Below are 27,756 nucleotides of genomic sequence, written 5' to 3'. Positions count from 1 at the left end.
TACCACCCACGCATTACCTCCGCCGCTAGCTGTGATTGGTCTAATGTAACATGACGTGCACTGCCACCAGAGGGAAGAAGTCGCTGACCTAGCCGTGCCAGTCTCATTGTTCTCAGTTCTCCACGTATACTGTTCTCTCTTGTGCCCGCTATTCCCCTCACAATGGCTTCCGCTGGACCCCCACCACCCCCGAGAAACCTTGAACTACCTGGACCAAGCCATGGTTATGTGAAGGAAGTCATCGAGTTGGGGGAGGAAATCAAGCTCATCCTTGACAAAGACACAGTCAAGCATCGGTATGAAGTGTCTAATAACCTTCTGTCGAAAATTATGGAGCCGTATGTCCAGATGTATCACGACCACATCAATGCTAGTCTCGCCCGCAACCCACCACAACCACAGCCAGCCCAAGTCAGTGACAATGAGGATATGGACTTTGAGGGGTTCGTCAGGGAGGCCCTGCAAACCTCTGTGAATAGTGATAGTGATTCACCGGAGGGCCACTAATCTGCCCTCTGCCTCGGAACCAGCCGCCATCGACGTGTGCCGACCCATCTCTTCGACTAACGTAAGTGTTAAACACCTTTAGATTTGTAGTTTTTTATTTAGATATTGTGTGTCAATACCATCATAAAATTATGATGTTATTTTTACTACAAGGTACGTATTGTGTCAGAAAAAGTGGAGTTTGGGAGTCGACCCAGTCTCTATTTCAATTAATCCCATATGTTCTGTTATTTCGTTTACGCGTTTCTCGTTTTACGCGGACCTCCACGGGTTCAACTGACCGCGTAAATGCAGATTATACTGCATACCAGTAAATAACAGTAATCTTGTTAAATAGCCTTCCCCCAATACAGTATTCAGATTTTTTAAACAATACTAAAGCTGATTACAGTACATAAATGTTCAATAAAGTACAGTATTACCCGCCTAACGCGGTTTCACTTAGCGCTTTTATCATATGCTGTGCTCGCCAGAGCTGAACTTTCACTTAACGCGAATTTTCATCATATACGCTGGGAAGCGGGCGGGCACGATGCGCACAAGGTCGCCAGTCATCAAAACATTACCGAGTTCTTCACCCGCCACCCACCAGCCGGCCCAAGTCAGTGATAGTGATAATTATAGTGAGGATATGGACTTATATGGCCTTTGAGGGGTTTGACAAAGAGGCCCTGCAAGCCTCTGTGGTGGATAGTGATACAATTGATACAAGTGATACAGGTGAGGGCCAATAATCTGCCCTCTGCCTCGGAACCAACCCCCCATCCCCGTGTGCCCAGCCATCTTTTCTACTAATGCAAGTGTTAAAAAACCTAATATTATTGATATTTCTCTTAATTATTAATTGTGTGTGCATACCATCATAAAGTTAAGATAAAATTTTTACTACAACATAGTTGTGTGTCGTCAAAAAGTGGAGTTTGGGGGTCGGGCCAGTCTCTATTGGAATTAATCCCATATGTTCTGTTGTTCACTTAACGCGGTTTTCACTTAACGCGGTACCCTGTGGGTTCAATTGACAAGTAGCGGACTACTTGTAATACTGTATGTGTTAAACCACACTACTGTTTCAGACACTGTGCACAAGAGTAAATTTTGGCCAAACAGCCCTTGTCACATGTCTTAAAACATTTCACACATGACATTAAATTTTTTTTTTTAGCTTCTGTGTGAGGTCCCATGCCTATCTAAACTCAAATCAACTGGAGCAACAGCTGCCACTAATGCTACACCATCACTGCCGACCATTCACCACATCACTGATAATTTCTTGTCTAGAGGTGTTGAATTAACTTGTGGTCTATCAGAGAGCACAACATATTCCCTCTAGGGAAACCCACCACAAGAGGATAAAGAACATCTCCAGGAACACTGCACTTGGTCCCCATATTCATAAACAAATTTCTGACAAAGATACAACCCTGGGGAAGAGGAGAGCCATCCATACAACACAAACAGTTGCTGAAGGGAAATGCCCAAATCTTCACATACTGTACAGTACCAGTACAATATACCTGTACAGTATGTACGGTAGGTAGCTAGTATAGCTCTGTACTGTATTGGCATTTCTTTTGGTTGATAGTCCTCGAAGGCTGAAAATTAGTAGACTTATGGACAGTCCATGTTTGAGTTCCTACCCACATACAATAGCTACAGTACAGTACTGCATTACTTCTTTCTCTAGTAATCTCTTAAACCACATATACAAAAATTATATGCATAAATGTGGAAAACTGTTCTGAAACATTGGAGCCTATGATAAATACTATAGTACTGGGCCTGTGAGATAATGTGAAATTTTTTGTTTATTGCACAATATTGTGACCTGGCTAGTTTTGAAATTAAACAGGCTAATGGTTGTGTGGTAGGGAAGGAAAGACCCACAATACTTGAGTAGCCATTCATTTATACAGTACCTGGAGTAAAATTATATAAATACCATAGAAGTATTAATCAATTAATTACCGTACTGCATATATTTTTTTAATTTCTTAAGTTTTTAATTTCGTAATTGATATATTGTACAATCTGATCCCACGATTGGGTGCAACAAGTGAATTACAGGTACAGTACTGTATAATGTTTATGGCTAAAGCAGTAGATCCTTCTTAAATGTTAACAAGAACTTAAAGCTCGCCTGTAAGTTCACCTTTTGCATTTTGATATCAAACAAGATTAAAAATATTTGCTTATACAAGTACAGTACAAATACATTATCAGGTCTTTAATATGCTCTCTAAGAAGATGAGCTAAGACTACACAACACTCTACTCGCAATATCTTTGTATGTTTAGCAGTGTAATAACCCATGAAGAAATGTAAAGAAGCACTTACAATATTGTCATCTTATTTATAAATAGTTACATCACTTATAAATACAATTAGCTGTCAATACACATACAGAAACCAGTTGCCCATACTTCACATACACTGTAACACCCGGTAGACATCAAGTTTATGCAACAATACAGTAGTATATACAGTAATATCAACTCACATATTCAATTCAACTTTGTAAACTACCATACATTAACTTATATACCAGTTTTCCTAAATACAGTACCGTAGCTATATATAATGTCATTTTGTTGTCTCCCAGTTTTCACGTCTTTTAATGCATAATTTTTGGCCCGAAACATAAAGGTGACCCTTTGGTAAGCTCAAGTGTGACATAATAGCCAGTACAGTACAGTATCTCTATCTAAGCATCCAATATAAAAAGATCGAATTGCTCCATCATTATCTGATCACAGCACTCAATGTAAATGATGAGTTTAAGTTACCGTACATACTACAGTATACAGTACCACATGTGGGCTACACTACAGTAAATGTACAAGGATTTACGAAAAAGTCTATAAATGTTGCTTAAAAACCACATTTTAGGGTATAGGTTAACAACAAATGTGTCATAACTCTTAGCGATTCTTTGAAATATTTCTATAGCACGTTTGTTGCATGAAAGTACTGCACTGGTACTTATAGTTTATGGGTACAGTGCTAGTTAATAAAAAAAAATACTGTATTAATCTTCATATTTCAACAACCCTGCAATTCTCTTAAACAAGTTAAATCAAGTAATCAAACTAACAATCACAGATTACATCTCAGTTAAGTTACCTGAAGTTTAGGCATAGCTGCTACATTTTGCCTGTTTAGCCAGAAGGATAGATACTGTACTGCAGTCACCATGATACTGAACTGTATAGTCAATTTTAGTATAAAAAATACTAATAGCTAAACTCTTTTATTTAACATTTCTGACAGTACAACCCAACCACATTAAAGTAATAAATGCTCGCTACAAAATAAAAAAAAATCTTATGGCACCACTATACTACAGTAAACACTTGTTATTTGCAGGGTTAGGTTCCAAGGAATGGTGCAAATAAGCAAAACTGCGAATAGCAACTTAAACTACCTTAATGCACTACTGTATACCTCTGCCAAACAATCGACAAGCTGCGGCAGCATTCATCCCCTCTTTTAACTTATCTAATAATTCAACATTCCTTGTCAGGGTCATCACTGACTTCTGCCTTTTACATTTCACTCCACTAGCACTGACACTAGGCAGTCATTTAGGGGCCATATCACACAGAAACACTAAAGTTTTGAGAGTACAACACGAGATGTTGCGTCACAGGCAATGGTTAAGCGTGAATAGAGAGAGAGGAAACACTGCGGGCATGTGGGATGACTCGTTGCGCTGCGGGGAAAAGCTCGCAAGATTGCCACCATAGCCACCATCTGCTTACCGTGAATCGTCAAAATCGCAAATCGCAAACTCGTGAATGGCAAGGGAGGGTCTACTAGTAAAGTTAATTCAGTACAGTATCTCTGGCCTCAATTGTAATGATACCGTAGTTGGGGTGACTTCGGACAAAATTTTGAAAAAAAATAAAGAGGTGACAGCTCGTAAACAACTAGGTTGGGTATCAAAATATTGCCCCAACTATGCAGTTTTCATATGTTAGTATAATTTGCTATTTCAAAGTACGTACAGGTATAAGTAATAAATGGAAGCCAATAATCAAAATCCATTTTTTCCAAAGTTTTAAAATGTTGCAAAACTTTCTCTGCCATAGTATACCAAAGTACATAAAGTAATATTAGAAAATTGTTTATCTTGAAAATTTAGAAACAATTTGGGGTGCTTGATACATCCTGTGGTGTAATGGTCAGCATGTTCACCTAGTAAGTGAGCAGACCTGGGTTCAATCCCCAGGCAGGGTGAAACTATGGGAAAGTTTCTTTACGCCATTTGCCTCTGTCTACCCAGCAGTAATTGGGAACCTGGATGTTAACTGATTTGTGGATTGTGTTCCGGGGTAATGGTTAGCAAGTGCAGTTGGCGAGCTGTCCGGTCTTCTCGGAATATTCCTTGACACTGGGTCACTCGGCTAGTTAATTCAGGGTGTGGTGGGTGTGTTGGCAACAGCTTCTACACCTTAAACAAATTCACACCTACCGTAGGTGGCCCAAGGGCTGGCCATCTTTGTTACACGTGGGGCATTCATTATTATACCTCAAGATGTACCGGTAACTTGAATGGAACTACAGTGTATATGTGAAAATTGTCTTTGTCTTGGGGTGAACTTCGGACAGTTCAAAAAATGACTTGAGAGGCACACTCCAAATATTATTCAAGCATATTTGCAAGATTGCATGTTATAAAACTTGTTCAGTAATGGCAATATGCATGGTACAGTACAAAAAAAAATGTAAACAAGAACATGCATACTGGGCACTGATGCCCCATTAAATTTGTTTTGCTGTCCCTCCTAATGTATACGGCAATCTTAAAAAATTAGCCCCTAACAGAGCCAAATAGTATGACATTTTCACCAACAGTAGTTCAATTTTCTTGAAAGTTCCCCTTCTCTGGGGGAGACCCCGGACACTTATAAACCTTCTCGTCACAGAATGAGTTTATGTTTACTGAATTTCTGTTAACATGTATGGATAGCTCATTAATTCATGCACACACAGTCTACAGTACTTAACATATGCTTTTAGCCTTCAAGCTTAAACAGCAGCTTAGAAAACCCCCAAACCCTGTCTGAAGCCTCCCAATCTTACAGTACAGGTACTCCTCGACTTATGACCTACTCGATTTACGACCACCCGGACATACAAAAAGTAGTAATTTACAATAGAAATAAAGGTCAGAATCGTTCAAAACACATAAAAAAAAACCACCGGAAAAACATAATTTCAACCAAACCTAACCCTCCTAAAATTTGCTGGATGACCAAAACAATAATACCTGAGAAATCACAGTAGCAGCGACCAGAAGCAACGTTAAAAAAAAAATTATAGGCATTGACGATAAGTCATTCTTCCTTTTATTAATAATAATAATAAAAAAAATGGATGATGGTACTTGTTAATAATAAAAGTGGGTTGGAAGGATTTGCAATTTTCCTAACAATACATATGGTATATAGTACTGTATATACTGTACATTACTGTACGTACTCTACTGTATACATATGCAATAAATGTTACTGTAGTTTGCCCACATACAAACCAGCCTTTCAGTGCCCACCCAACCAAGGGTGGAAGTTTATTAGGCTCATGTGGGCAAATGACAGGCATACATTTTGTATGGGGTTAAATTTATTGATAGGTTGTCAATGTGTAATGCTCTAGTCATTTGTCATATACATGACATCAAAGCAGGTGTGTGACAGTGGCGTCTGGCCTTTTTAACCAGAAAAACTAGAGACAAAAGCCTAAATAGGAAAAGTTCTATTCCTCCACCCAGTTTACTTTAGTCTCAAGGTAAGAAATAAGTTTTCATTAAGTTGGTAGATAACCCAGGTGATTGCAATGAAATATTACTGCACTGTATTCTGGTAAATCTTCCACTGTTGCAAGTTGGTTTGTAATTGTGTATTGTACAGCAAAAATGGAACTTAATCTTCGTTTTAAATTCATTTTGGTTTGAAATTGTGTAGTCAGTCCTCGACTTACGACGGGGTTAGGGACCGACGACCAGGTCGTAAGTCGAAAATGCGAAAATAATACATAGAAATTCTAAAATGGGTGTCTCTTTTTCTTCTCAGCACCACGAGAACTCTAACTTTTACGCTTGCAAGCCATTTCAAAGGGAATTACAAACGAAAATTTTGTCAGTACACAGCGCGATCACTAACGTCGGTACTAGAAAATACGTAATTTGAAAAATATTTTATACGACCACGGCGGTCGTATGTCCGGGTTGTCGTAAGTCGAGGAGTACTGTACCTGTATATATAACCTTTCTGTTGGAAATGTATAGTTTTCATGTCATTTGTATTTTATAATATTTGGCCAATCAGCGTGAGTGTTGATGCGATGCAATACCCGTGCGCTAATCAGCACGTTTCAATTCGCGGGCAGTTGGAAGACGGCGTCTGTGTGATGAGGATGTACATTGGCTGGTTGGTGCATTATTCAGCGCATTTGGACAATGAAGCAGCAGCCGTTGACATTTATAAGGCTCACAGTGTTCTTGTTTCATCTGTAAAGTGTCCAAGATGTAATTCAGTGTCAGTACCGTGTAGATCGCCTGTGGTAGGAGACGGACACTGACGAAGACATCACCTCCTCATTCAAGTCGCATCACTCTATCCTCCTGTATCTCTTACTTAAGTTAAGTTTCTTACACACTAGGGGTTAAGTTAGGTAGGTTAGGTAAGGTGAGGTAGGTTAAGATTGGCCTTTTTTATAGTTTTTTTTAAGTTTTTACATTGTTTGACCTTACACTTTTGTTCAATATCTCAACTACTGCTCATTTCCGACAGCAATGAAGGTCATATTTGTATTTAATACAATGATATACACTGTGAAAACCCATTTTCAAAAGTCAATTAGGTGGTGGTAACTACTAAATATTTACCATGATGAGCAGCAACATGTATCAACAGTGGTATATTTCTTTGCAAGGAGAAAAACTTGGGACAAAAACGACAATAGGATAAGTGCTATTCCTCCAACTGGTTTGCTTTATTCTTCAGGCAAGAAATAAATTTTCTTTTACATATATTTTTCTTTAGGTAGCTGGATAACCCGGGTGACTGTCCTTAAACATTACCCAAGAACTGTGTTCACTTAGTAAAACCCATTTCAGGTGTGTAATACTGTACTACAGTGCAGTATTCACATTGATTAGAATTTATTTTTATGAAGCAACAAGTAGTCTGTGGCCTCCACACCTCTGACAAGTTAACAAAACCATCACTGATTTTAGAAGGAATGAACCACAGCACATACAGTACAGTATATTGTAATGAAGTTATGCAATACTCTACTGTACTGTGCTGTGACTGATACCTGCTAAAATCTGACTGGTCTGTGATAGGTTTTATCAATTAACTAAGAGGCAGAGACCCTGGAATATTTGCCACTCAAAAAGATTAAATACTGAATACATAATAATGAGTATAAAAAATCCTCTCTTTAAAAAGCTACATGTTGGTATACATATAGTACTACTGTAACTATATGTCACATTGTAAGTTAAACAATAAAGCAATGCATGCAGAGTTAAACTTGAAAATTACCTAAACAAATTTCAGTACCTGGTCTTAAATAGCCACATTATATAATTTCAAGCATGTTTAGCCATAGGACCAAGAAATCTTAAGGCAAGATTAGAGTCTAAGTTGCTGGTTACAAAAACTCAAAGGACCATAGAGAAGTAAACATCGTAACCTTATATTAATTCCACGAATTATATCAGTACTTACCATTGATTTTGCTGTAACATTATAGGGTAGTAGATTCTTGCCACTGACAGGCTTAGCTGTTGTAGATGGGGTTGGGGGAGTGTGTGCATGGCCTGTGGTGATGCCTGGCGAGATGGTTGACATATTGGAAGACATTTGCTGCTGGTTACCATGTACACCACTCCCCAACTTGTGTTGCCACTGAGCTAAGCGATCACTTGGAGTGTTCACCGAGTTACTTGTGTTATTGTTCTGGCTCATGTTGCTGCCGTGGCAATTGTAACTCACCCCAGAAGCAACACTGCGCACTGCCGTCGAGGGGTACGGTGGCGGCGGTGGCGGAACTTGAGCTATCTGCCCTGTGATTAGGCCTAAGGCGGTGGGAACGTATGACTGTACAGACGAGACACTTCTCACTACTGACGACGGATACGGAGGTGGTGGAGGCGGGACCAAATATTGTTGTTGTGCAGCCCTTACCACTGAGGATGGATAAGGTGGTGGTGGGGGAGGTGGTGCTCCTCCTGCCCTCAATAAACTCTGAGGGGTTGAGGGAGTAGAAGGAGTTGACGGAGTAGATGGGATCGGAGAGTGTGCTCCTAGGGGAGACTGAGTACTAGAAAGGCTTAAGTTTTGAAACTGTCGCACAAGAGACGAAGGATACGGTGGAGGCGGTGGTGGATCAGCTCCAGTGACACTCTTTAGCACCTCAATATTAGCATAATTATGAGTCGATGTCACTAAAGGAAACACAACAGATGTAGCACGAGAATTTCCAAGTGACACAGAGGATTCACTTGCTTCTGTTGAAGACACTGAATTTAAGCTGGGGGGTTTCCCTGGATAGGGCGGGGGAGGAGGAAGTGCCGTAGGACTCGGAGTCGCAACAGGCGTGTGTGTCGGTCGAGTTAGGCCTAGAGAATGGGGCGGAACAGGGGGAGGTGGAACCGCATCATAATATATTCCACGATGTCTTACAGAGTCACTACTCACACTCCACTGAGAATTATGTCTAGCATTTTCTTGAACATATGCATTGTTTCTTGGAATAACAAACTCTTTGCCTTCTAAGTCTTGTTCTATTCGAGGGGGTAAATGTCTATTAACTATCGTGGGCCTATGCAAACTACCCTCTTCCAAAATAGTTTGACTGGCTAAACTTGTCCTATCTAGACTAGAACCTTGAAAGGAATGTACTAAGCTGCTCCTTGGGCTGGAATGCTTTGAGTCCTGGGAACTTATACTGGAACGTGGACTGGCATACTTATTTTCAATAATGGTAGCTGCTAAACTACCCTGTGGTCCATAGTGATGATAAGCGTTAATATTTTCATATGTATGCAGTTGCCCTAAAAAATTAGGTTTCACAACGTATTCATTGGAATGATGAGTCGCAGATTGTGGAATGGTTCGAGAGTTTTGTCCAGAATTCAGAGAATCATGACTGCCACCACTCAAACTTGAGCGAGGGCTTGAGTGAGCAGAGTTATTAAGGTTGTTCCTACCATAAATAGGTGGGGGCTCATAGCGCACATGTCCAGAGTATAAAGACTGTCCATTAACAGGTTTAGGCACTGAAGATCCACCATTGACAACATGCACACTGCTCTTACTACTAACAACGGTGGTTGGAGTAATATGAGCAAAACCGACAGCAGTGGTGGTAGTGATTGAGCCAGTAACTAGACCTGGTGCTGTGGTCACCCCCCCATTCACAGCATGGGTGGACGCTGCTCCACTGGACACTACCACGGCGTCAGGTTGTTTGGGCGTGGCAAACTTGGAGGCAGCGATAACCCTTCGAGAATCAAGCACTTCATACAGTTGTGGGGGCTGGGAGGTGGGGGTGTCCGTCCCCTGCTTGATAAGACTTTCGATGGCGCCGATCCGTGGGTGATGTGCCCCTGCTGCGTCTGCGCCGCCTGCCGCGCCTGCGCTGTTATTACCATTGCCAGCCACCCGTGTCAGTATGCGGCCATAACCCGCCCCATCCTGCTGGACTGAGGTCACCTCCCTTGGCCCTGGATGACCCACAGCCTGGCTCTCACCGCCCATACCACCATTGGAGTGGGCGGCCTCAGACTTGTACAGATTGAGCGTTTGCAGTAGACGGCTTGTCTCTGTGGCAGGATCGCTCCCATACCGGGCCATGGCTATATCACATACTCACTGCTACATTTTCATAGACCATTTCCACCATACACGAGTCATAACTAAACCTCTACTAGTGTGATCAACATCGATGGTGAATCACAAGTGTCATGGCGGAGGAATACATAAGGTCGAACTCCAAACAATGAAATTTTTATTTTCTACCACAAAGTTTCAAAAATCTTTAATATATGAAGGTTATTTACAGTACATTTTTACATTATTTTTATCTAACTTTAACTAATTTCAATTAAGCAGTAATATGAGTTTAGCGAAAGTTTCTCGTACTACTTTGTATTAAAAAATTCCTGCACCAGATGGCAGCAGCGGCGCATTGTTTTCCTCCTGACACAGAAAACGGGAAATACTTAACATGAAACTTAAAGGACAGACTTCAATAATTTAAACTGTGTACTCCTTTAAAACAGGGCGTAACGGGATAAATATGTTGAAGATAAATGGGGATAACGTATATACAAACCTAATTAGTTAGTAAATATGAATTATAACTACCATCGGCTAAATTAGAAGGAATATTCTTTAATTGTCAACTGTTAGTGTTGTTACTGTTAGTGGTAGTTAGGCACTTCTGCACTTAATCCTCTTTTATCTAAATGAAAACGGTATTGGATAAATTATTCATATGACTAATTATCATTTTAAATTGTTTTTATTTGTAATTAGAAAGTAACTGAGGATTAGATTCATAAGAAATAAAGAAAACTCCACACTACTTTACTTTGCTAAAATTATATCAACCTTAATTTTAATGAAAAATATGTAATACTATACTTATACAGTACAGGTGCAGTATTTCATTCCTGTGTTTGCCATTTGTAATGATGGTCTTCATGCAATTACATCTTTATCCTCTTCACCAATATGTACCGTTATCAGATTCTCTGCAGTTTTATTTATGAAGAGACCATGAAAAGAATTTCCAGTTCAGTACTGTTCATAACATCTTAACTCCCAAATTTTGATAAAAGTCCAAAACAGTAAACCTGTAGACATTTTTCATCCTCACCATTTAACTTTTATTCCAATTCCACTTTTCTATAAAGTACTATATGGAAGTATGAATACAGAATATAGGTTAATAAAATAAAATAATAATCTGATAATCTTATTTAACTGCATAGAAGTAAAATGGCATCTGGCACTTAAATCTAATTGCTCTGTTAGCCAGTGTAAAATAATGCCCATTTGTATTAAAATTTTCTCATTCTGGAACACAAGCTTTAATGATAATACAGTACTGTACACACAAATACATACATGGAGGGTTCTTAAAATTAGTAATAAAGGATGTCATAGAATAAACAGGAAACATACTAAGGTGCAAGTACAAGCAGAGCTGAGAGCTCAAAGGGAGAAGGACTTTTCAAATAAAATCAAAAGGTAGTTTTAATTATTAAAAGAATTACATTCCTTCACCATACAGTATCATGTACTGTAGTCTTTTCCAATGAGAGTAAAGAGTGATGTTAGTTGTCAGCACATTTTAATGACTCTGTAAACACGAGATCAACCTTTTAGTGTTGAATACCTGATTTCACACCAATAAGCAGATTCTCTAAGGAAAATACAGTAAAAGTACAGTAGTACAAACATACTTAAATTTAAAAATATTCAGTGTACAGAATTTCAGTTGACTAAAATACAATAAATTCATCTTTGTACTAAATTGTACTTTTAAACTTGTTAGCATTCTCTCACCTACACTTATTTACAGTATTTATAAAGCTACGAAATTTTCTAAAAATAATAATTTTTACTTCCATTACCCATCACAGTTTTTTATCACATATGATTCTGAAGACAGTTTGTGCATTATGGTGAAGATGGTGATGAGAATATAATACTATATCTATCTGTGTAGTATGTTACCTATTTAGAAATTAAGTGTCTGTTTGTTGGTGTGGTTGAAGATAGAGTTGAAATTTGGCATGGAGACGCGCCTGTATCCCAGAGTGCCTTTGCTGTTGACTCACATTACTTCTCTATCTACAATAAACTTGTACATCATGGAGTGCCTGTAGGACTTTCCTGGTCGTGTCACATCATTGGGGAAATTATCCTGAGGAAATGTGGAAAAAGAATGCAGTGGTTATTACAATGCATTGCAATATGATGGATGAATACTATAATTACAAGTAAACCATATCATAAAAGCAATGTTAATTATCATGATCAAGTCAATATTAAGGCCACACTAAGGACTGAAATAATTCGGCAATTCTGTCATTAGTCATCATTCATGTCATAAACTATTAACCTTAACGGCAGATGATTTTATTCAGATCGAAGGCAATCCCGTACAAATGGGGTTAAATGTGGAGTGCGGTATGGTATACTGTACAGGTATCCTTCGCTATATGAAAATTCGATACGAGAATTTGCTTATACTGTACGAATTTCCTAGATTACCACCTCTTTTCCGTGTTATGAAAGCTTCCCGTTTATACGAATTTGGGTCCAGGCAAAAATTCATATCGTGCACCCCCTGGGAGTCAGCTGGGATGGCCACCTCCCCCTAGCCCTCTCCCTACTAGGCTGATGTAAGTGTTATGTTAGGTTATTTTTAACTCATAATTTTAGGTAGATAAACATAACTTTTATCATACTTGTTTTTGTTCATTTGCATGTACACACAATCCTACATACATGGGGGAATTATGTTATGTTTATTATTCAACTTGTAATTTCGCACAGATAAACTTAACTTTCTTCACTTTTCTTTTACCCGGTTACATGCACACATAATCCTACAAACGGTACATAATATTAAAAAAGTAAAATAAATAACTATCATAAGGTCAAAAACATTAAGAGAATAAACATTTCTTTACATGTGAGAGTAGGAAGGGGTTGGGAAGGGGAGCACCCCCCTGGCTGGGTTGCTAAGGCAAGGCTTGAGGGCGGTCATGTCCAACACAGCCAACGTCTATGAAGATGGCAGCTCTTTTATGCATTTATTTAGATTTTCCTTAGTCATTTTACCTCATATTTTCATCTAGAAAGAATTTTTATTAATGTTTTTAATGTATTAGGCAGTAAATTATAGTAGTTGTGTACTATTTATCGATAGATAGGTAGGCTTTTTTGCAGTTTGTGAACTGATTTCAAGTTTTTAGGAGATGATATTGGCATTTTCTTGTCATTGTCATATGTTCTTTTATTTGCGATATGATAATTCACTTAACGAATGGCTTTTCAGGAACGTAGCCATTCGTATAGCAAGGGATACCTTACTTAAAATGCATATAGGATTGGACATATTTCAATACTTCTTAAGAGATAATAGTATAATGTACTGCAAATGACCAAAGACAGTAAGCATTAACATACAATAAGAACTACTACTGACAAGGAAACATGTTCTTGAAAGAAAATAAACATGACAAAACAAGATTGTTAGAACAAATAAAATAAAATAATATAAAAATGTACCGGTAACTAAGAAATACAAATATCGATTTTTGTTAGCTTTCTCATGAGGCTAACCATTAACACACATTATAAACATCAAATGAACCACCAAACATATACAGTACAGGAATAATTAATCCAAATTACTGTATTGCTTTACAGTTCTGGGCTTCAGAGCAAAATTATTAATGGTGTGAAATTAAAACCAAGGAGAACGTACTCTTTGGGTAACCCAATGGTATACAGTACAGTGACACCTTCAAAAATGGACCTCGATCTGATGATTATACTGTAGTCCGTTAGATGGAGGTTTCACATCCGACGGAGCCTCGATCTAATGGACTTCCCCTCCAGTTATATACGTAGAAGCTACACGCTATATTTATTGAACCATGATTCTGATAATTATTGTTTACCTGATTTACAGCATTAGGGAAGTTCTGTGGTTCACAACAAACAGATCCTTGGTAAGTGTAAGACGAGCCGTTCCTTCCCACCATTTTGCCGTCTTCTTTGGGTAAGAAGTTGCCAGTGTAAATCTGAACTCCTGGCTCGGTGGTGTACACTTCTAGCACACGACCTATTAACAATTATTATTAAGTTTTATGCAAGGTTTGTAATAGACTTAAAATACAATGCTCTAAACTGTAGTTAAAAAAACACTGTTATCCACCCATAATGTAAATATTCAAATGGGCATTGTGGTCTTTTAAAACAATTTAACCAAAATAGCAAACATTACTTGAAACAATATATTACTGACAACTTATCCATATTCTTAAATCTTTCTAATGCCTTGCTTTTTTTTCAGGCAATTTTTATTTACTAGTGTTAGGCAATAAAAAAATTTATTTTAAGGTGATAACCAGCCTATTATAGATACATTATTTCAGTTAATATAATTAATAAGATGATAAATTGAGTCTTTTGGACACCACAAATGTTTATTTCCAGCTCACTATTGCTTCACATTTAAATATACAGTATAAACAGTTTATATGATTCTAAAATCAAAGTTAAGATATAATTAAGAATGTTTATTTGATTTTTTCAATAAATCTAAAATTTCTATGTGGTAATCATATTTCACAAAGCCTTCCGTAAACTCTGACCTGTAGGTGGGTGATGGAACCGAGCAGCAAACTCCAGCTCTCCCCTGTGCTTGTGATGAAGACAGAAGTTGTGGTCAAAGCCTCCACCCGGGACCTTAGGAAGAGCCTCTCCAAATGTGATGGGACTACGCAAGTCAAATCCTGTACCTCCGACCGGTGCCAACTCCCCTGTTGATAGAACACCATAAGTGCAAAATTAGTAAAGTAACTTAAGTAGACAACAGCTCTTTGAAGACCGGACTTGACCAACACTGGTGCAGGTACAGTACAGATACATTCTGGAGGCAGTACATGCCCAGTACTTGCCAACAGTGCATAAGAGAGCATGACCAACCACCCAGGCGGCTAACGAGCCGATTAGTGACGAAGATAATAAAAGTAATAGGTCTGTACAATAATTCTAAAGGGATGAACTTTCTGCACTTTGTATAAGGATTATCCTTAATGACAAGTCCTGAATGTTCAGAAACAATTAATGAATAAGATGTTTGTAAAACTGAATAGTGAAGAACAAGAGACATATAGTGAGTCCTACCGGGCATTTTAATTTTACCCTAACTGGAACCATCCTCTGATGATAGCAATACAATGAGACAACTTAGGCAAAGAAAAAAGATTCACTTACAAGAATGTAGCATTGTACCTGTATCAGTTCAGCTTCAATGGGTATCACTACAGGAAAGACTGCTAACAATAATTTCATCATAATTTTATCAACACACACGCTTTAACCTTGGTAATTCAACATCTAAGAATTTGTTCAGCAATTTTTAATTCTATAACAATTTTGTTGATGTTCTGCAATATTTGTATTAAAACAAAATGGTTGTTGATGTACAGTATAAAGGAAGGTACAGTATCTCATGACCCAGTTTCACACACTTTACTGGTATATACAGTACATTAGATACTTTCATGAACAAAAATCGATATACAGTATTGTTAATTCATCAATGCTGGATAAACACCATAAAATTCTTCAACTATGTAGACAAAGTATCAACTTTTCACAAACCTGTTGGTATGAGATCCTCTGTTACAGGAGTATAACAGTCTGCATTCACCTTCACAACATGCTCAAAGATGCCTTTCTGACCAGCATCCTGTGTGGATACCAAAAACAATTTCACTCTGGAGGATCAACAAGTAATGTGAATAAAACCTTAAAAGAAACATTAACTTTGGGTTCTTTAGTATCAATGTCATCTTTTTCATGAAGAATAGTCAACACGAATATAAACTGTCATTCAAATTTGTGTTCAATCGTTTACATGATTCCATATCCACAACAAAGATAGTAAACTTTGACATGAAATGTTAAATATGAAAGTGAGAAAAGTATCATCAAAATAAAAAGATCTTAATTAAGGCTCTTAGTATTGATTTAGTTTGTTTAATTCATATCTGCATATCAGGAGGATCCAAAAACTTTTATCATTATCAATCTAGAAACTTGCATGTCCTGCCAAGTTGAAGAAACAGTGGTTGGTCATATTAATTGGTGTAGCGCGTGTAGTCATGGCCTCAAAGTCAATCCGAAGTGCGCCATCATTGTTCAATGTGTATTTAACCTGAAGAGAAGATAGTGTACTGCTATAAAATCAAAGATAACACAAACGTACGCTTTTCCAATTTTCTTTTTCTCAATTCTATGTTACAGTTTAGTTAACCAACCACTTTAGTTACTTACAAATACCATCAAGTACTGTACATACCTGAGCCAACACATCCCCAGGATAACCTTCTTCTCCATCAGGACTTAAACGTGAGAACACAACACTGCCATCAACTACACAGCTTTCCCAAACATACTGTGTAAAACAAAGCAATAATTTTATAATGGAGTATGAACCATTAATAATTTATGCATAAAAAAGTCACAGGGAATTTTACAAAAAAAAAAAAAAATAGTACTGTATAGAACTTCTAGGTAATGTACAACATGGAGGGAGAAGTCTGTTAGATAAAAGTCCATTATATGGGTCTGAGGACTGTACCTTATCCCAGCCTCTCTTGCCACCATGAAGATGATTTGCATCATTGTTGATACTCAGCTGCCAGGACTGTCCATCGATGGAGAGCTTTCCCTTGTTGATGCGGTTGGCATGGCGACCAACACTGCTGCCCTGGTAGCTGAATTCTTCATAACCTTGAAATTTTGAAAATTTTAATAAGTGTATGAATATTACAAAAATAAACCGCTTTTTTCATCTGCAAATTATCACTGTGAGTGTGGAGCAACAATTTAGTCTCAGGAGTCCATGGAAGACACACAAGAGGATGAAGCTATGATGACCAACAACAATACTCTTCCACATTATAATTTCTCTGGATCATCTGAAGAAACTTTACCCCAGCTTATTTCACCTCAAGATTAACCACACTTATGATAACCAAACCTAATGTTACCTATTTTACCCTTAACCCCCTTAAAAAGTGTTAGGGTGGTTAATCTTTAGGTGAAATAAGCTAGGATGGATATTCTTTGAGTGATCTAATTCTTCTTTTTAATTTTTTGTTTATATTCTGTACTATGTTCATCACTCCACTACATTCTATGTGTCTATAGTATATGTAATTCTCACTTAAACTATAATAGACTAACATAATAACACCATAAATAAATTAATTACTAACCTTCCAATTTGTCAAAGCCAAGAGTAACATGCTCCTTTTTTCCAGATTTATCTGGAACCAAGATGGCACTTACTCCTGCCCCATATGAAATCACCTGTGTGCCAAAAAACACAAACGAATCATACTTGCACATTATTTGGCTGTACAGTAAAATACTGTACTCTAGTTATTTCATCAGTCAGTCATCATCAGCCACCTACTGTACACTGTCTCTTAAAATATAACATCACACTGTTCTTTGCATCAAACACATTGCTGCCCATGTTTAGTTTAAGAATCTCCTCTTAATTTTCTGTCCATAATATGTCAATATAAACAGGTTTCAAAACATCCAATAAAGTCCTTTACACACTGCACTGACCATCACAAAAGTCCTCCAAATGAATAATAAACACGTCCTGCTAATGCATTTTTTTCCCTCAGTGATAAAATACTGTACTCTGGTTACATTACAACATACAGTAATTATCTTACACTCAAAGATGCTCACCCCACAAGGGGTCACAGCCAAAAGTTGAAGAAGCCACAAGTCCAGTAAACTGTGAGGGAAAACTTTTTCAGAGTGAGAGATGTGAACTCTTAGAACCTCCATGCTTAGAACAACCTGCCAGACAGTATTGTGATGGCATTGAGTGTGAGCTCTTTCAAGACCAGACTTGACCAGCACTGGAGCAGGTTCAGATACATTCAGGAGCCGGTGCATGCCCAGTACAGTACTTGCCAAAAGTGCGTAACAGAGATGTGACAGACTGCCCAAGTGGCTAATGAGCCGATCATTGGCAAAGAGTAAAAAAAAAAAAAAAAAAAGTCATCTTTTCTTCCTAACTAAGAATTCTGTTTCCCCCTTACTTTTTTAAGACACCTATCAATCATGACCAAGAGACAAATTTTTCTACCTTGAATAACCTATTTTAAGTCTAAAAAAATTTGGTCACATTCCCAAAAGATAATGGTCACCTAGAGACATGACAGAAACTAACTGGAACATGTAATACAATGTACAGTACTGTATTGTACTATTGTACTTTTTTCTTTTATTATAAGATACAGATATCAGCCATAAATTCTTTCTGAAAACTAAAATTCAGACCCAATGAAGAATCTTGACACTCTAACTGGCAGGATATGATAGCCAAACAGCTACATAAGCAATTTCACCAAGAAAAATCAGATGTAAACTCACCTGAACCTCAACTCCTGATGGACTCGTGAGAGTATAACGCTTTACAGTTGTCTTCTTCCCAGACTCAGGCTCACAGAATTCACCAAATGTGTCCTCTAATATCCCCATGGTATCAGGATTCTGTAAATAATTCAGGGATTCACTATATACAACTCTTAAACTTTGAACCTACTATTAAGTTGTGGTAAAGAGAGATGTCACCAATACTGTAATATATTTAAAACTACTGTTTACAAAAAAAGGGTAACAACAATCATAATAAGAATTTTTAATTTACACTATGTCCTGGGTTCAATCCCCAGCCCAAGAGAGATGTGAGAAGGGTGTTAAACAGTGTGACACTACCAATCATCGCAGGTTTTCTCCATGGTACTCTGGTTTCATCCTGTACTAACACTGGATAATAAATCTCATAAAATAACAAAGAACAAACAAACTGCTTGAATAGATAGTAAGTTCAGAAGTGGTGAAATGATAAAATACAGAAAATATAATAGAAAATAATTAAATATTCTTGACTTATCACCTAAATTGTAAAGGTTAAAGAGAGGGTTGCCACTTCACATGTTTGTACATTATTCTATGATGGACTCTCTCCACTGATAAAGTTTGTTTATTTTAATGCAAATAAATATACAGGTAATGTGAAGCAAAATAGAAATTACTCTATAAAATAAAGTCTGACATTTTCATGCTAAGTACAGGTATTGTATTTACCAAATCTCATCCCAGGAACAGTAAGTTTAACAACACAAGTCACCACTAACCACAACAGAGCTGGTGAGAATACTGTTTCTCTCCCTGTCAGCTCTCACTCACAACTGGACTTGTAATTTAAGTACAAAAGAATAATTTTTCCAACATAACAAACACATTATGGGTTATTGTACAAAAACTGGTCCGACTAATTGCCCAAATGTACCCAAATGTAGCCGGAATGAAGTCAAATAAAGGTCCTAGATGAATAAATCGGACTGCCAATCACTTCTCGACTAGTATTTGGTGTCACAAAGTCACAAAAAATTGGTAAACTTAATTTAATCTGAGTTAATTGATCGAGTGCATGTACCTAACCTAACCTAACCTAACCTCGACTAGTATTTGGTGTCACGAAGTCACAAAAAATTGGTAAACTTAATTTAATCTGAGTTAATAGATCAAGTGCATGTACCTAACCTAACCTAACCTAACCTAACCTAACCTAACCTAACCTAATCTAATCTAATCTAATCTAATCTAATCTAATCTAATCTAACCTAACCTAACACAACACAACTCAGATTAAATTAAGTTTACCAATTTTTTTTTTACTTTATGACACCAAATAATAATCGAGAAGTAATTCACAGCCCGAATTACGCTTGTACGACCATCATTTGACTTCATTGCGGCTACATTTTGCTACATTTGGGTAATTCCTCGCTCCCTCAGTACATGCACGCGATCTATTAACTCAGATTAAACTAAGTTTTCCAATTTTTTGTGACTTTCTGACACCAAATACTAGTCGAGAAGTGATTAGCAGTCCGATTTATTCATGTAGGACCATTATCTGACTTCATTGCGGCTACATTTGGGTAATTAGTCGGACCGTCCAAAAACTGATATTACACAATGGGTACAGTTTTCTTTGTGCATTTTTCACCATTTTAATGAAGACAGTATTTATCTTCTGCGGTATATCCGACAGTAGGTAGTTAAGGAGTGCAGGTATGGAATTGCTAAATTACAAATATACTGTACTATGCTAAATTACACCATTACCTTAATTTAACTAACTTACAACAATTTAGATTACTAGTATAGCTACTTTAACAATAATGATTCCACTTAACCTGACAGACAAGTAGTAAAATACAGGAGATGATAACAGTGCCAGCAACACGCCCAACACTTCAAGGTGACTGGCACTGGCACTCACAAGGTCAGATTCATGAAGTAGCTCAGTAATACAATATTAATAAAACTGACGAACAACAACTACTATACCAAAAATAACAAGTGCAGTAAAAACCTGGTGTTTTATAAAATGTTGGAACATATGAAATCAAGTAATAATACCAGTTCGGTGTTTTAAATGATCTCAATCAGTAGAGGCAAGTCACAATTAGCCAGCCATACTTATTAACCTCATAAACTACAATTAAAAGTATCTCACAGGTAATACTAGATGGTAAATCGTTCCTGTGTTATAGCTACAACAAAGGAACCTTCCGTCTATGGGTGTCACTCCAGTATGGTTATTATCTTGATTGTTGAAATATTTGTGTTTTAAGATAAGACTCGAGTGCCTCCTGCCCTGATGTAATGATGGAGGAAAACTAAATAAATATACTTATATATAGATAAATAGATATATAGGTAGATAGACAAATAGATAAACAGATAGTCAGTAAAATGTCATACTTCGTTTATGGTTATGTATTTATTTGATATCACAATAGATCACCTCCCCCTCCCCTGTGCCAACACTGAATAGTCTAGCAAAAGTTTTCAGATTCACCGTCATCTATTATGTGAACTCACAACTTCTGCACTTTTCAGTAAGCTTATTTTCTATGATCCACATAAAATTATAAACGATTCTTCAAAAAGCAGTCGCTAAATTTTGCTTAAAAGATTCATGTTGATAATATAGCCATCTGTTCCTACATCAGCGCTACATAAAATAGTAAGAATTAAAATAGATTGGTATCAGTTGTCATAGAAAATGGTCTATTCAAGGGTATCTTTCTGCTTCTTGCGATTTTTTTTCTTTTTTACGGGGATAAGCCCACCCGGGCACAGGTTACTGACCCACATCAGGGCCTGGGGGGCGAAAATATAATAATAATAATAATAATAATAATAATAATAACTATTATTATTATAATAATAATTAATAAATATTAATAACAAAAAAACTAAAAAAAAATATTAAACATGATCATAAATAAATACAAAATCGAAAAAATAAATAAAGAATGAGAAATGATAAAAATTATGTATGTTGTATTGTCAAAGTAAGAGAAACAATTGAAACCCTGCAATTGTGTGTAAATGAAGCAGAAAGTCAGATCAGCAACCTGGGACTTGGTCACAATTTTCGTGATGCCATATGGCAGCAGGGTCTACCATTAGACAACACATTATGCTTCCTATATCTTCCCAGGCGGTAGTACCTCCCTGTTTGATAGCTGCCTACTACCTTACAATAAATTTTTCTTAAATTTAGTGACTTTATTAAGAATAAAATATCAAGAAAGTACTATAATTAAATTGAAATTGAAAAAATAATTTGGAATTTCTACGGTTTCTTTATGAACGGTCAAATTATAGTTATATAGCTATTAGCATTTCCCCGACAACCAACAGTACCCTTTCTTAATACTGTATATTTATTTTGGACGGATTATTTTTACTTCATAAAGAAGCCTATGGGTTTCTCATACCATAAGTAAGCACACATACGGCAAGGCGACCCTTCAAGAAGGAAGGCACCCGAGAAACAAGGGCGGAACCAGGGGGGGGGGGGGTCCTGGGGTCCGGATCCCCCTTTTCATCGGAAGATTCCTATACCTTTTCTTTAATGCAGTTTTGTACTCAGACACCTTTGATATTGGTTAGATTTAAAAAAAATATTCCGGGGGCTCAAAATGCCCCCCCCACCCCCACCCAGGTGGGTGGGCTCACTGTGCTCGCCATGTTCCCGCACCCACAACTTCTTGGATCCCCCTTTTGCTGTTCCTGGATCCGCCCCTGCGGGCGACAAAACTAGAGCCCCAAGACCCAGCTGATGGTTATATTCCGGATGTATGGGACAGCTTACTTGAAATGATGATCCAGTCCCCTAAATGTCACCTAGATGTGTAAATTACTGGGTTTATGTAGCAGCTCCACTATAGTTCTCCCAATTATTTAGTTCAGAAAGTAGATCAAGATTTGAACACAAGATAAAAGTCGTCACAGTGTACACGTAAGTAAAACACACACACACACACACTTTTATTTATTTACATTTATACTGTAAACAGGTAAAGGGCGAGGCAAGTTAAGCTGCTGGAGACTAACAGAATTATGGCCAACACGCCCCACCCCCGGGGATCGTTACCTATCAGCGCTACGCTAAAGCTGATGAAGACGGGCAAACCTTGTGAGTCGAGTTCCTTCTGTCTGTCTCTTCGCTTACTGCTTTCTGATGTCCAGGATACATACCAAACGTTTACATTTATCTATGAATTTGTCATTTCTCTTGTGTCAGTGAAATATTTTGACTACACTGTATATTTCAACGGGTGATTTATTATCTAGAGTACATATATTAATGTTCTAAGAGAGTTTTATAGTGGATTAATGTTATTATGGAAGAATTTGGTTACCTGAACACTTTACCCCGAACACAGTTGTTATATATAGTCAGCGCCTGGAAGCAGTGGCGAACTAGTCAGCATCGCTAGGCTGGAAATTTCAGTCTTTGAAAGTTATAATAGTCTAAGAGAGATGATGTGACAAAACAGATTAGTCTTCAGCGAGTTTTATTTAATATAATAATTCGGTTTAGCTGTATTCCTGAGTCGGAGATGCTAAGCTTCACTTGCCTTTGGATGTAATTCAGTAAACGTTCACTACACTGTGGCAAAACACTCTTTTAGTGATTTCAGGTCTGGGCTGGAAAAATGGGCAAGGGAAGGGGATTCAACCTTAATGTAATTTAGTTAAATCTGTTGACTTGTGAGTCCTACTGGCGCGATGACTACTATATACCAACCGTTTGTGTGTGTGTGTTTTTTTTAACAAATCATGACGAATTTTGTCGCCATATTTCATAATTTTCTTCTTTCTTGGTGGTTAAATAAAAGAGTTGTTGACAATAATACGACAAAACATCAGAGGTTCCCTAAGGCACACTCATCTTCACCTACCAGCCATTGTCAGCCTTCCCCCATACAGCCTAGTATACACGAGGGCTATTTTTACACCAGGCAGGAAATCAATGGGCCACTGGGGGCCAGGATGATGATGACCAGGTGTTGTAGTATAAGGTGATGATGGTCAGGTGTTGTAGCGTAAGGTACTGGTGGTCAGGTGTTGTAAAGATGATGACGGCCAGGTGTTGTAAAGGTGCTGATGGCCAGGTGTCGTAAAGGTGCTGATGGCCAGGTGTTGTAAAGGTGCTGATGGCCAAGTGTTGTAAAGGTGATGATGGCCAGGTGTTATAGTGTAAAAGTGATGATTATAATTTAGCGCCACCAATATGGGAGGTATTCTATTACATGTGCATATATTTATTAATTTTTTTGTTTAAATATGACTATGAGTATTAGGTTCCCCTTGAAACAACATGAAGAACATATTTACCCACCACAGTGTGTGCCAGTCGCAATTACTGTCAGGCTCCGCACATGCTGCCATAAGTTAAGTATGGCAGAACACCTCGGCCAGGCGTAGTGGCTTTAAGTCCGAAGCTTTTCCGAGGAAGCCTCCAGTCAGAGGCCGTCCTTAGCTGTAGTGTGTACACGAGTGATCTACGTGTTCCATCCTGTTGTCCCTGACCTGCATGCTTCCTTTCAGATACAACCCTCGGAGCTGGAGAACAAAGTATAGAAATCAAACACTGTTACCATTATACATGTGAGAGTAACAGGATGTGTTGATCTCACGTATTGAAGGTATATATGTGTTCAGTAGTATATCTCCGCGACAGTAACTGCGTGTTTGAGCATATAAAGGGAGCTTGAAAACCAAAGGGTGGAGGGGACGCGGCGAGGGAGAGAGCAAGAAGGGAGGAGGGGAGGGAAAGGGATTACTGTTTTGGAAAGAGGATTGGGTGTGTGTGTCGCCCTCCTCTTGTGGGTGTATTATGGTCACGAGTGTTCTGATGGGTCGTGTTGGACCACCTGACAACACTCCCAACGGAAAGAGTTAAATGACTTCACAATGTCGTAATCAGTTTACATTATGTTTAAGTACTGTTAATCTTTTCTTTCTCCGGTTACTGAGACCTTTTCTACTTTCTTCCCCACGTTTTGTCCTGCTCCAAGACGCGGTTTATTAAGTTTCCTCATTACTAACCCCTTCCCCCCCAAAAAAAAATCGTCTCTCAATAGGCTTTTTTTAATCTTTAATGATTATGATAAAAGTTTTGTTAATTTTTCTGGTGTTGTAATCAGGTTTTATGCCCATACCGTAGCGAATATATCCATTTTCTTGAGCAGAACAAAACATAAGATGTCTGCAACTTTTCATAATAATGGTGGGTCAGTCCGCCATAGTACAATTTTCATTAATACTGAAAAGGTTCTCAGAGCTCTTGGGTAACACTATAGAGACGGATTTAGGTTTTAGGACATTAGGGGAGGCCGATCGACCCCTTAGCCCTTCCCTACAGCGTCACGTGAGAAATGATCTTCAGAGGGTTAAGTTTTAGGAAAATATAATCGGAAATATTCATGACCATCGGAAATGGTTAGCGGGTGAGTCTGACTAATACTGAGAACATCGACCTCGTGTGTACGGAGACAATCAACGTTACTCGGTTGTATGTTTATCAAAAGTCAATATTTGAAGCTGGTGGTGGGAAGATGATACAGTGATTGTCCAACCTGGTAAATTATCTCAACACACCACTAATGTAACACGGTAATGATATATACAGCTAATAATGCGTCAGAACACCACAATGGCCCAATTACATGTCTGACGGCTATAAGAACGAAGACAACGACGCCTGCCTATAGTGTTCCCCTGCATGAGGCTCTTCATTACTCTTGTGAGTGTCGAGTGGGGACTACAAGGGCCTGAGTGGAAGCTACACGGGCCTTGAGTGGCAGCTGTGGCAGGGGAACACATTCAGCTCTTCTCTGGAGGACACTGTAGTCTCTCCTCCTATTTAGTTTTTCCTTCCAATCTGTGTTAATTTTTTTTAAATTACATCTCGTGAGTTTTAAGTCTTATATGAAAAGAAAATTACACATACAAGTAATATATATATATATATATATATATATATATATATATATATATATATATATATATATATTTATTTATTTATTTATTTATATTAAACCATTTCCTCAGTAGAATCATCGTCAATATCTTAATGAGTCTGGACACATGTTCCCCGACTGTTGGTTCACAGAAGTAAACATCACATCAACTCCCCGCAGCCTTCAGGGAATATCGTTACTGAACCAGATGGTAAGAATTGCACAGCCTTACGCCCTTACCAAATACCACAACAATTTATACGGCAACGGCAAAGTAGGTTTTACATTTCCTCCAACAGTTTCATAATAAGCCACCTTAGCCACCTACAATAAACACCAACACCTTTATAAACAATATACACGATACCTGTACAGTACTACCAGATAATATTCAAAACGATACCATAAGGTGAGACAATAAAACTATGTATCTAACTTGCCATCACGCTATCAAAATGATGAATGATCACATTAGTAAAATCGATAGATAGACAGAGAGAGAGAGAGAGAGAGAGAGAGAGAGAGAGAGAGTAAAGCAGACCCTCAACCCCTACATTGCAAGATTTATCAAAAGGGAAGAAGACATATAGAATGGGCAACCAGGGTGAGGACGGGAACAGCTGACCGTCTGACCAGCTGCAAGAGGCCGCCAAACAAGAGAAGCAATACAGCGCCTACCTTACCCATCCTACCTTACGACTTACTCAGGCACCAGGTGTGAAAAAATATATATATATAATGTCATGTAAATAAGTGAAAAAAGTATATAAAGAAAACTAGGATTAATGTTTATAAAGTTAGTTGATGTGAAGTATTATTTTGTATTAGTTTTTTAGACACTGTGGGGGACAAAGTATAATTGTTTATCTAGTTATTCTTAGATAAATCTAACCAAACCAAGTTAAAATAACTTTCTAACCTAACATAACCAAATCTAACCTAACCTAACTTGAACATTAATGTATACATACGAGAGAGAGAGAGAGAGTACTAAATGTAACATATATGTACTGTACACTTGAGAATGCGATACCTCCATGTGTACACTGAGGGCAAATGTGCGTATCTTCCCCCAACTAGCTTACACCCCCCTCTTTACGAATTCTTCTACTCTGCTAGTAAAAGTGTCGTTAGTGTCATGTAAGTAGACTTAAGTGCTGTAAAGTGCATTAGTTGTTCATGGGAAGGTTGACCAAACTTTTATGTATGTGGAAGTGGTGTGACCAGTGTGTTTTATTTTTAATTTAGTTTTGTTATATTTATTTTGAAGTTGTGAAGGTGTGAGTAGAGGTTTAATTATGGGTACAGATACAGCTTTAAGTACAGATATGAATACAGTTAAAAGTTTGGGCATAGGTTCAAGCACAAGAGTGAATACAGGTACAAGTGTAATTACAGGAACAAATAGTTAAAAATACATACACAAACACATGTACATTAAGTCATCTCATAAATACAGAAACAACAATAAAGGAAAAAATACAAAGATTTCAGACTAACATCACCTGCTCTGCGTTATTTCAGTCTTTCAGTATTACAGCAACAGTCAAAGAATTATCATGAATACAGGTACAGGAAGAAACTAAATATAGAGGATTCAGAATGATTACAGTAAAGTAGATTCTGGGGGAAATTTTCATAATTATCTCGACAAAAGATGAAAATTATTTATAAGGCTTTTGGTCACAGTACACCCAGCATGGTAAGGATGCTTGTTGGCCACTGGGAAGGGAGGGAAGACAGTTACGGGAAGAGGAGGAGGGATAAGACGGAGTGGGGGGAGGAGGAGGAGGAGAGGGAGGCAAGACAGTGATGGTTAGGGAGGAGGAGGAGGAGGGAAGACAGTTACGGGAAGAGAAGGAGGGGTAAGACGGAGTGGGGGGAGGAGGAGGAGGAGAGGGAGGAAAGACAGTGATGGTTAGGGAGGAGGAGGAGGAGGAGGGACAGTTGCAGGAAGAGAAGGAGAGGGTAAAAGACGGAGTGGGGGGAGGAGGAGGAGGAGAGGGGAGGCAAGACAGTGATGGTTAGGGGGGAGGGAGGAGGGAGGAGAGACA

The 27,756-nt window shown here is 38.0% G+C and overlaps 2 protein-coding genes across 7 annotated transcripts in view; both read right to left on the bottom strand.

The window, feature by feature from the left end:
* LOC121865464 (LIM domain-containing protein jub-like) overlaps positions 1 to 10,504 on the bottom strand; it is a 107,813-nt gene extending 97,309 nt beyond the window's left edge. For all 3 annotated transcript variants that reach the window (XM_042364914.1, XM_042364916.1, XM_042364915.1), the window contains exon 1: positions 8,244 to 10,504. In XM_042364914.1, the coding sequence (XP_042220848.1) occupies positions 8,244 to 10,373 (2,130 nt within the window). In that variant the 5' untranslated portion in view covers positions 10,374 to 10,504. The remainder of the gene's footprint in view (positions 1 to 8,243) is intronic.
* A 981-nt stretch (positions 10,505 to 11,485) lies between these two features.
* Positions 11,486 to 21,165, bottom strand: LOC121865465 (galactose mutarotase-like). 4 transcript variants are annotated; one of them, XM_042364919.1, is made up of 10 exons: positions 21,144 to 21,165; positions 18,738 to 18,857; positions 17,555 to 17,648; positions 16,915 to 17,066; positions 16,633 to 16,728; positions 16,375 to 16,488; positions 15,933 to 16,020; positions 14,918 to 15,085; positions 14,222 to 14,385; positions 11,486 to 12,453 (listed from the first exon to the last, which is right to left on the bottom strand). In XM_042364919.1, the coding sequence occupies exons 2-10, from the start codon at positions 18,843 to 18,845 to the stop codon at positions 12,364 to 12,366; spliced, it is 1,074 nt and encodes a 357-aa protein (XP_042220853.1). In that variant the 5' UTR covers positions 18,846 to 18,857; positions 21,144 to 21,165; the 3' UTR covers positions 11,486 to 12,363. The 4 variants fall into 4 exon arrangements, with proteins under 4 accessions (XP_042220853.1, XP_042220851.1, XP_042220852.1 ...); XM_042364917.1 differs by lacking the exon at positions 21,144 to 21,165 and adding an exon at positions 20,896 to 21,048; XM_042364918.1 differs by lacking the exon at positions 21,144 to 21,165 and adding an exon at positions 20,573 to 20,690.
* Between the last annotated feature and the right edge of the window lie 6,591 nt (positions 21,166 to 27,756).

Source organism: Homarus americanus, unplaced genomic scaffold (assembly GCF_018991925.1).
Source record: "Homarus americanus isolate GMGI-L3 unplaced genomic scaffold, GMGI_Hamer_2.0 scaffold25483, whole genome shotgun sequence".
In the NCBI taxonomy this organism is placed as follows: Eukaryota; Metazoa; Arthropoda; class Malacostraca; order Decapoda; family Nephropidae; genus Homarus; species Homarus americanus.
Note: the sequence above shows the minus strand (reverse complement) of the source record. Positions and strands in the feature narration are given on the sequence as shown.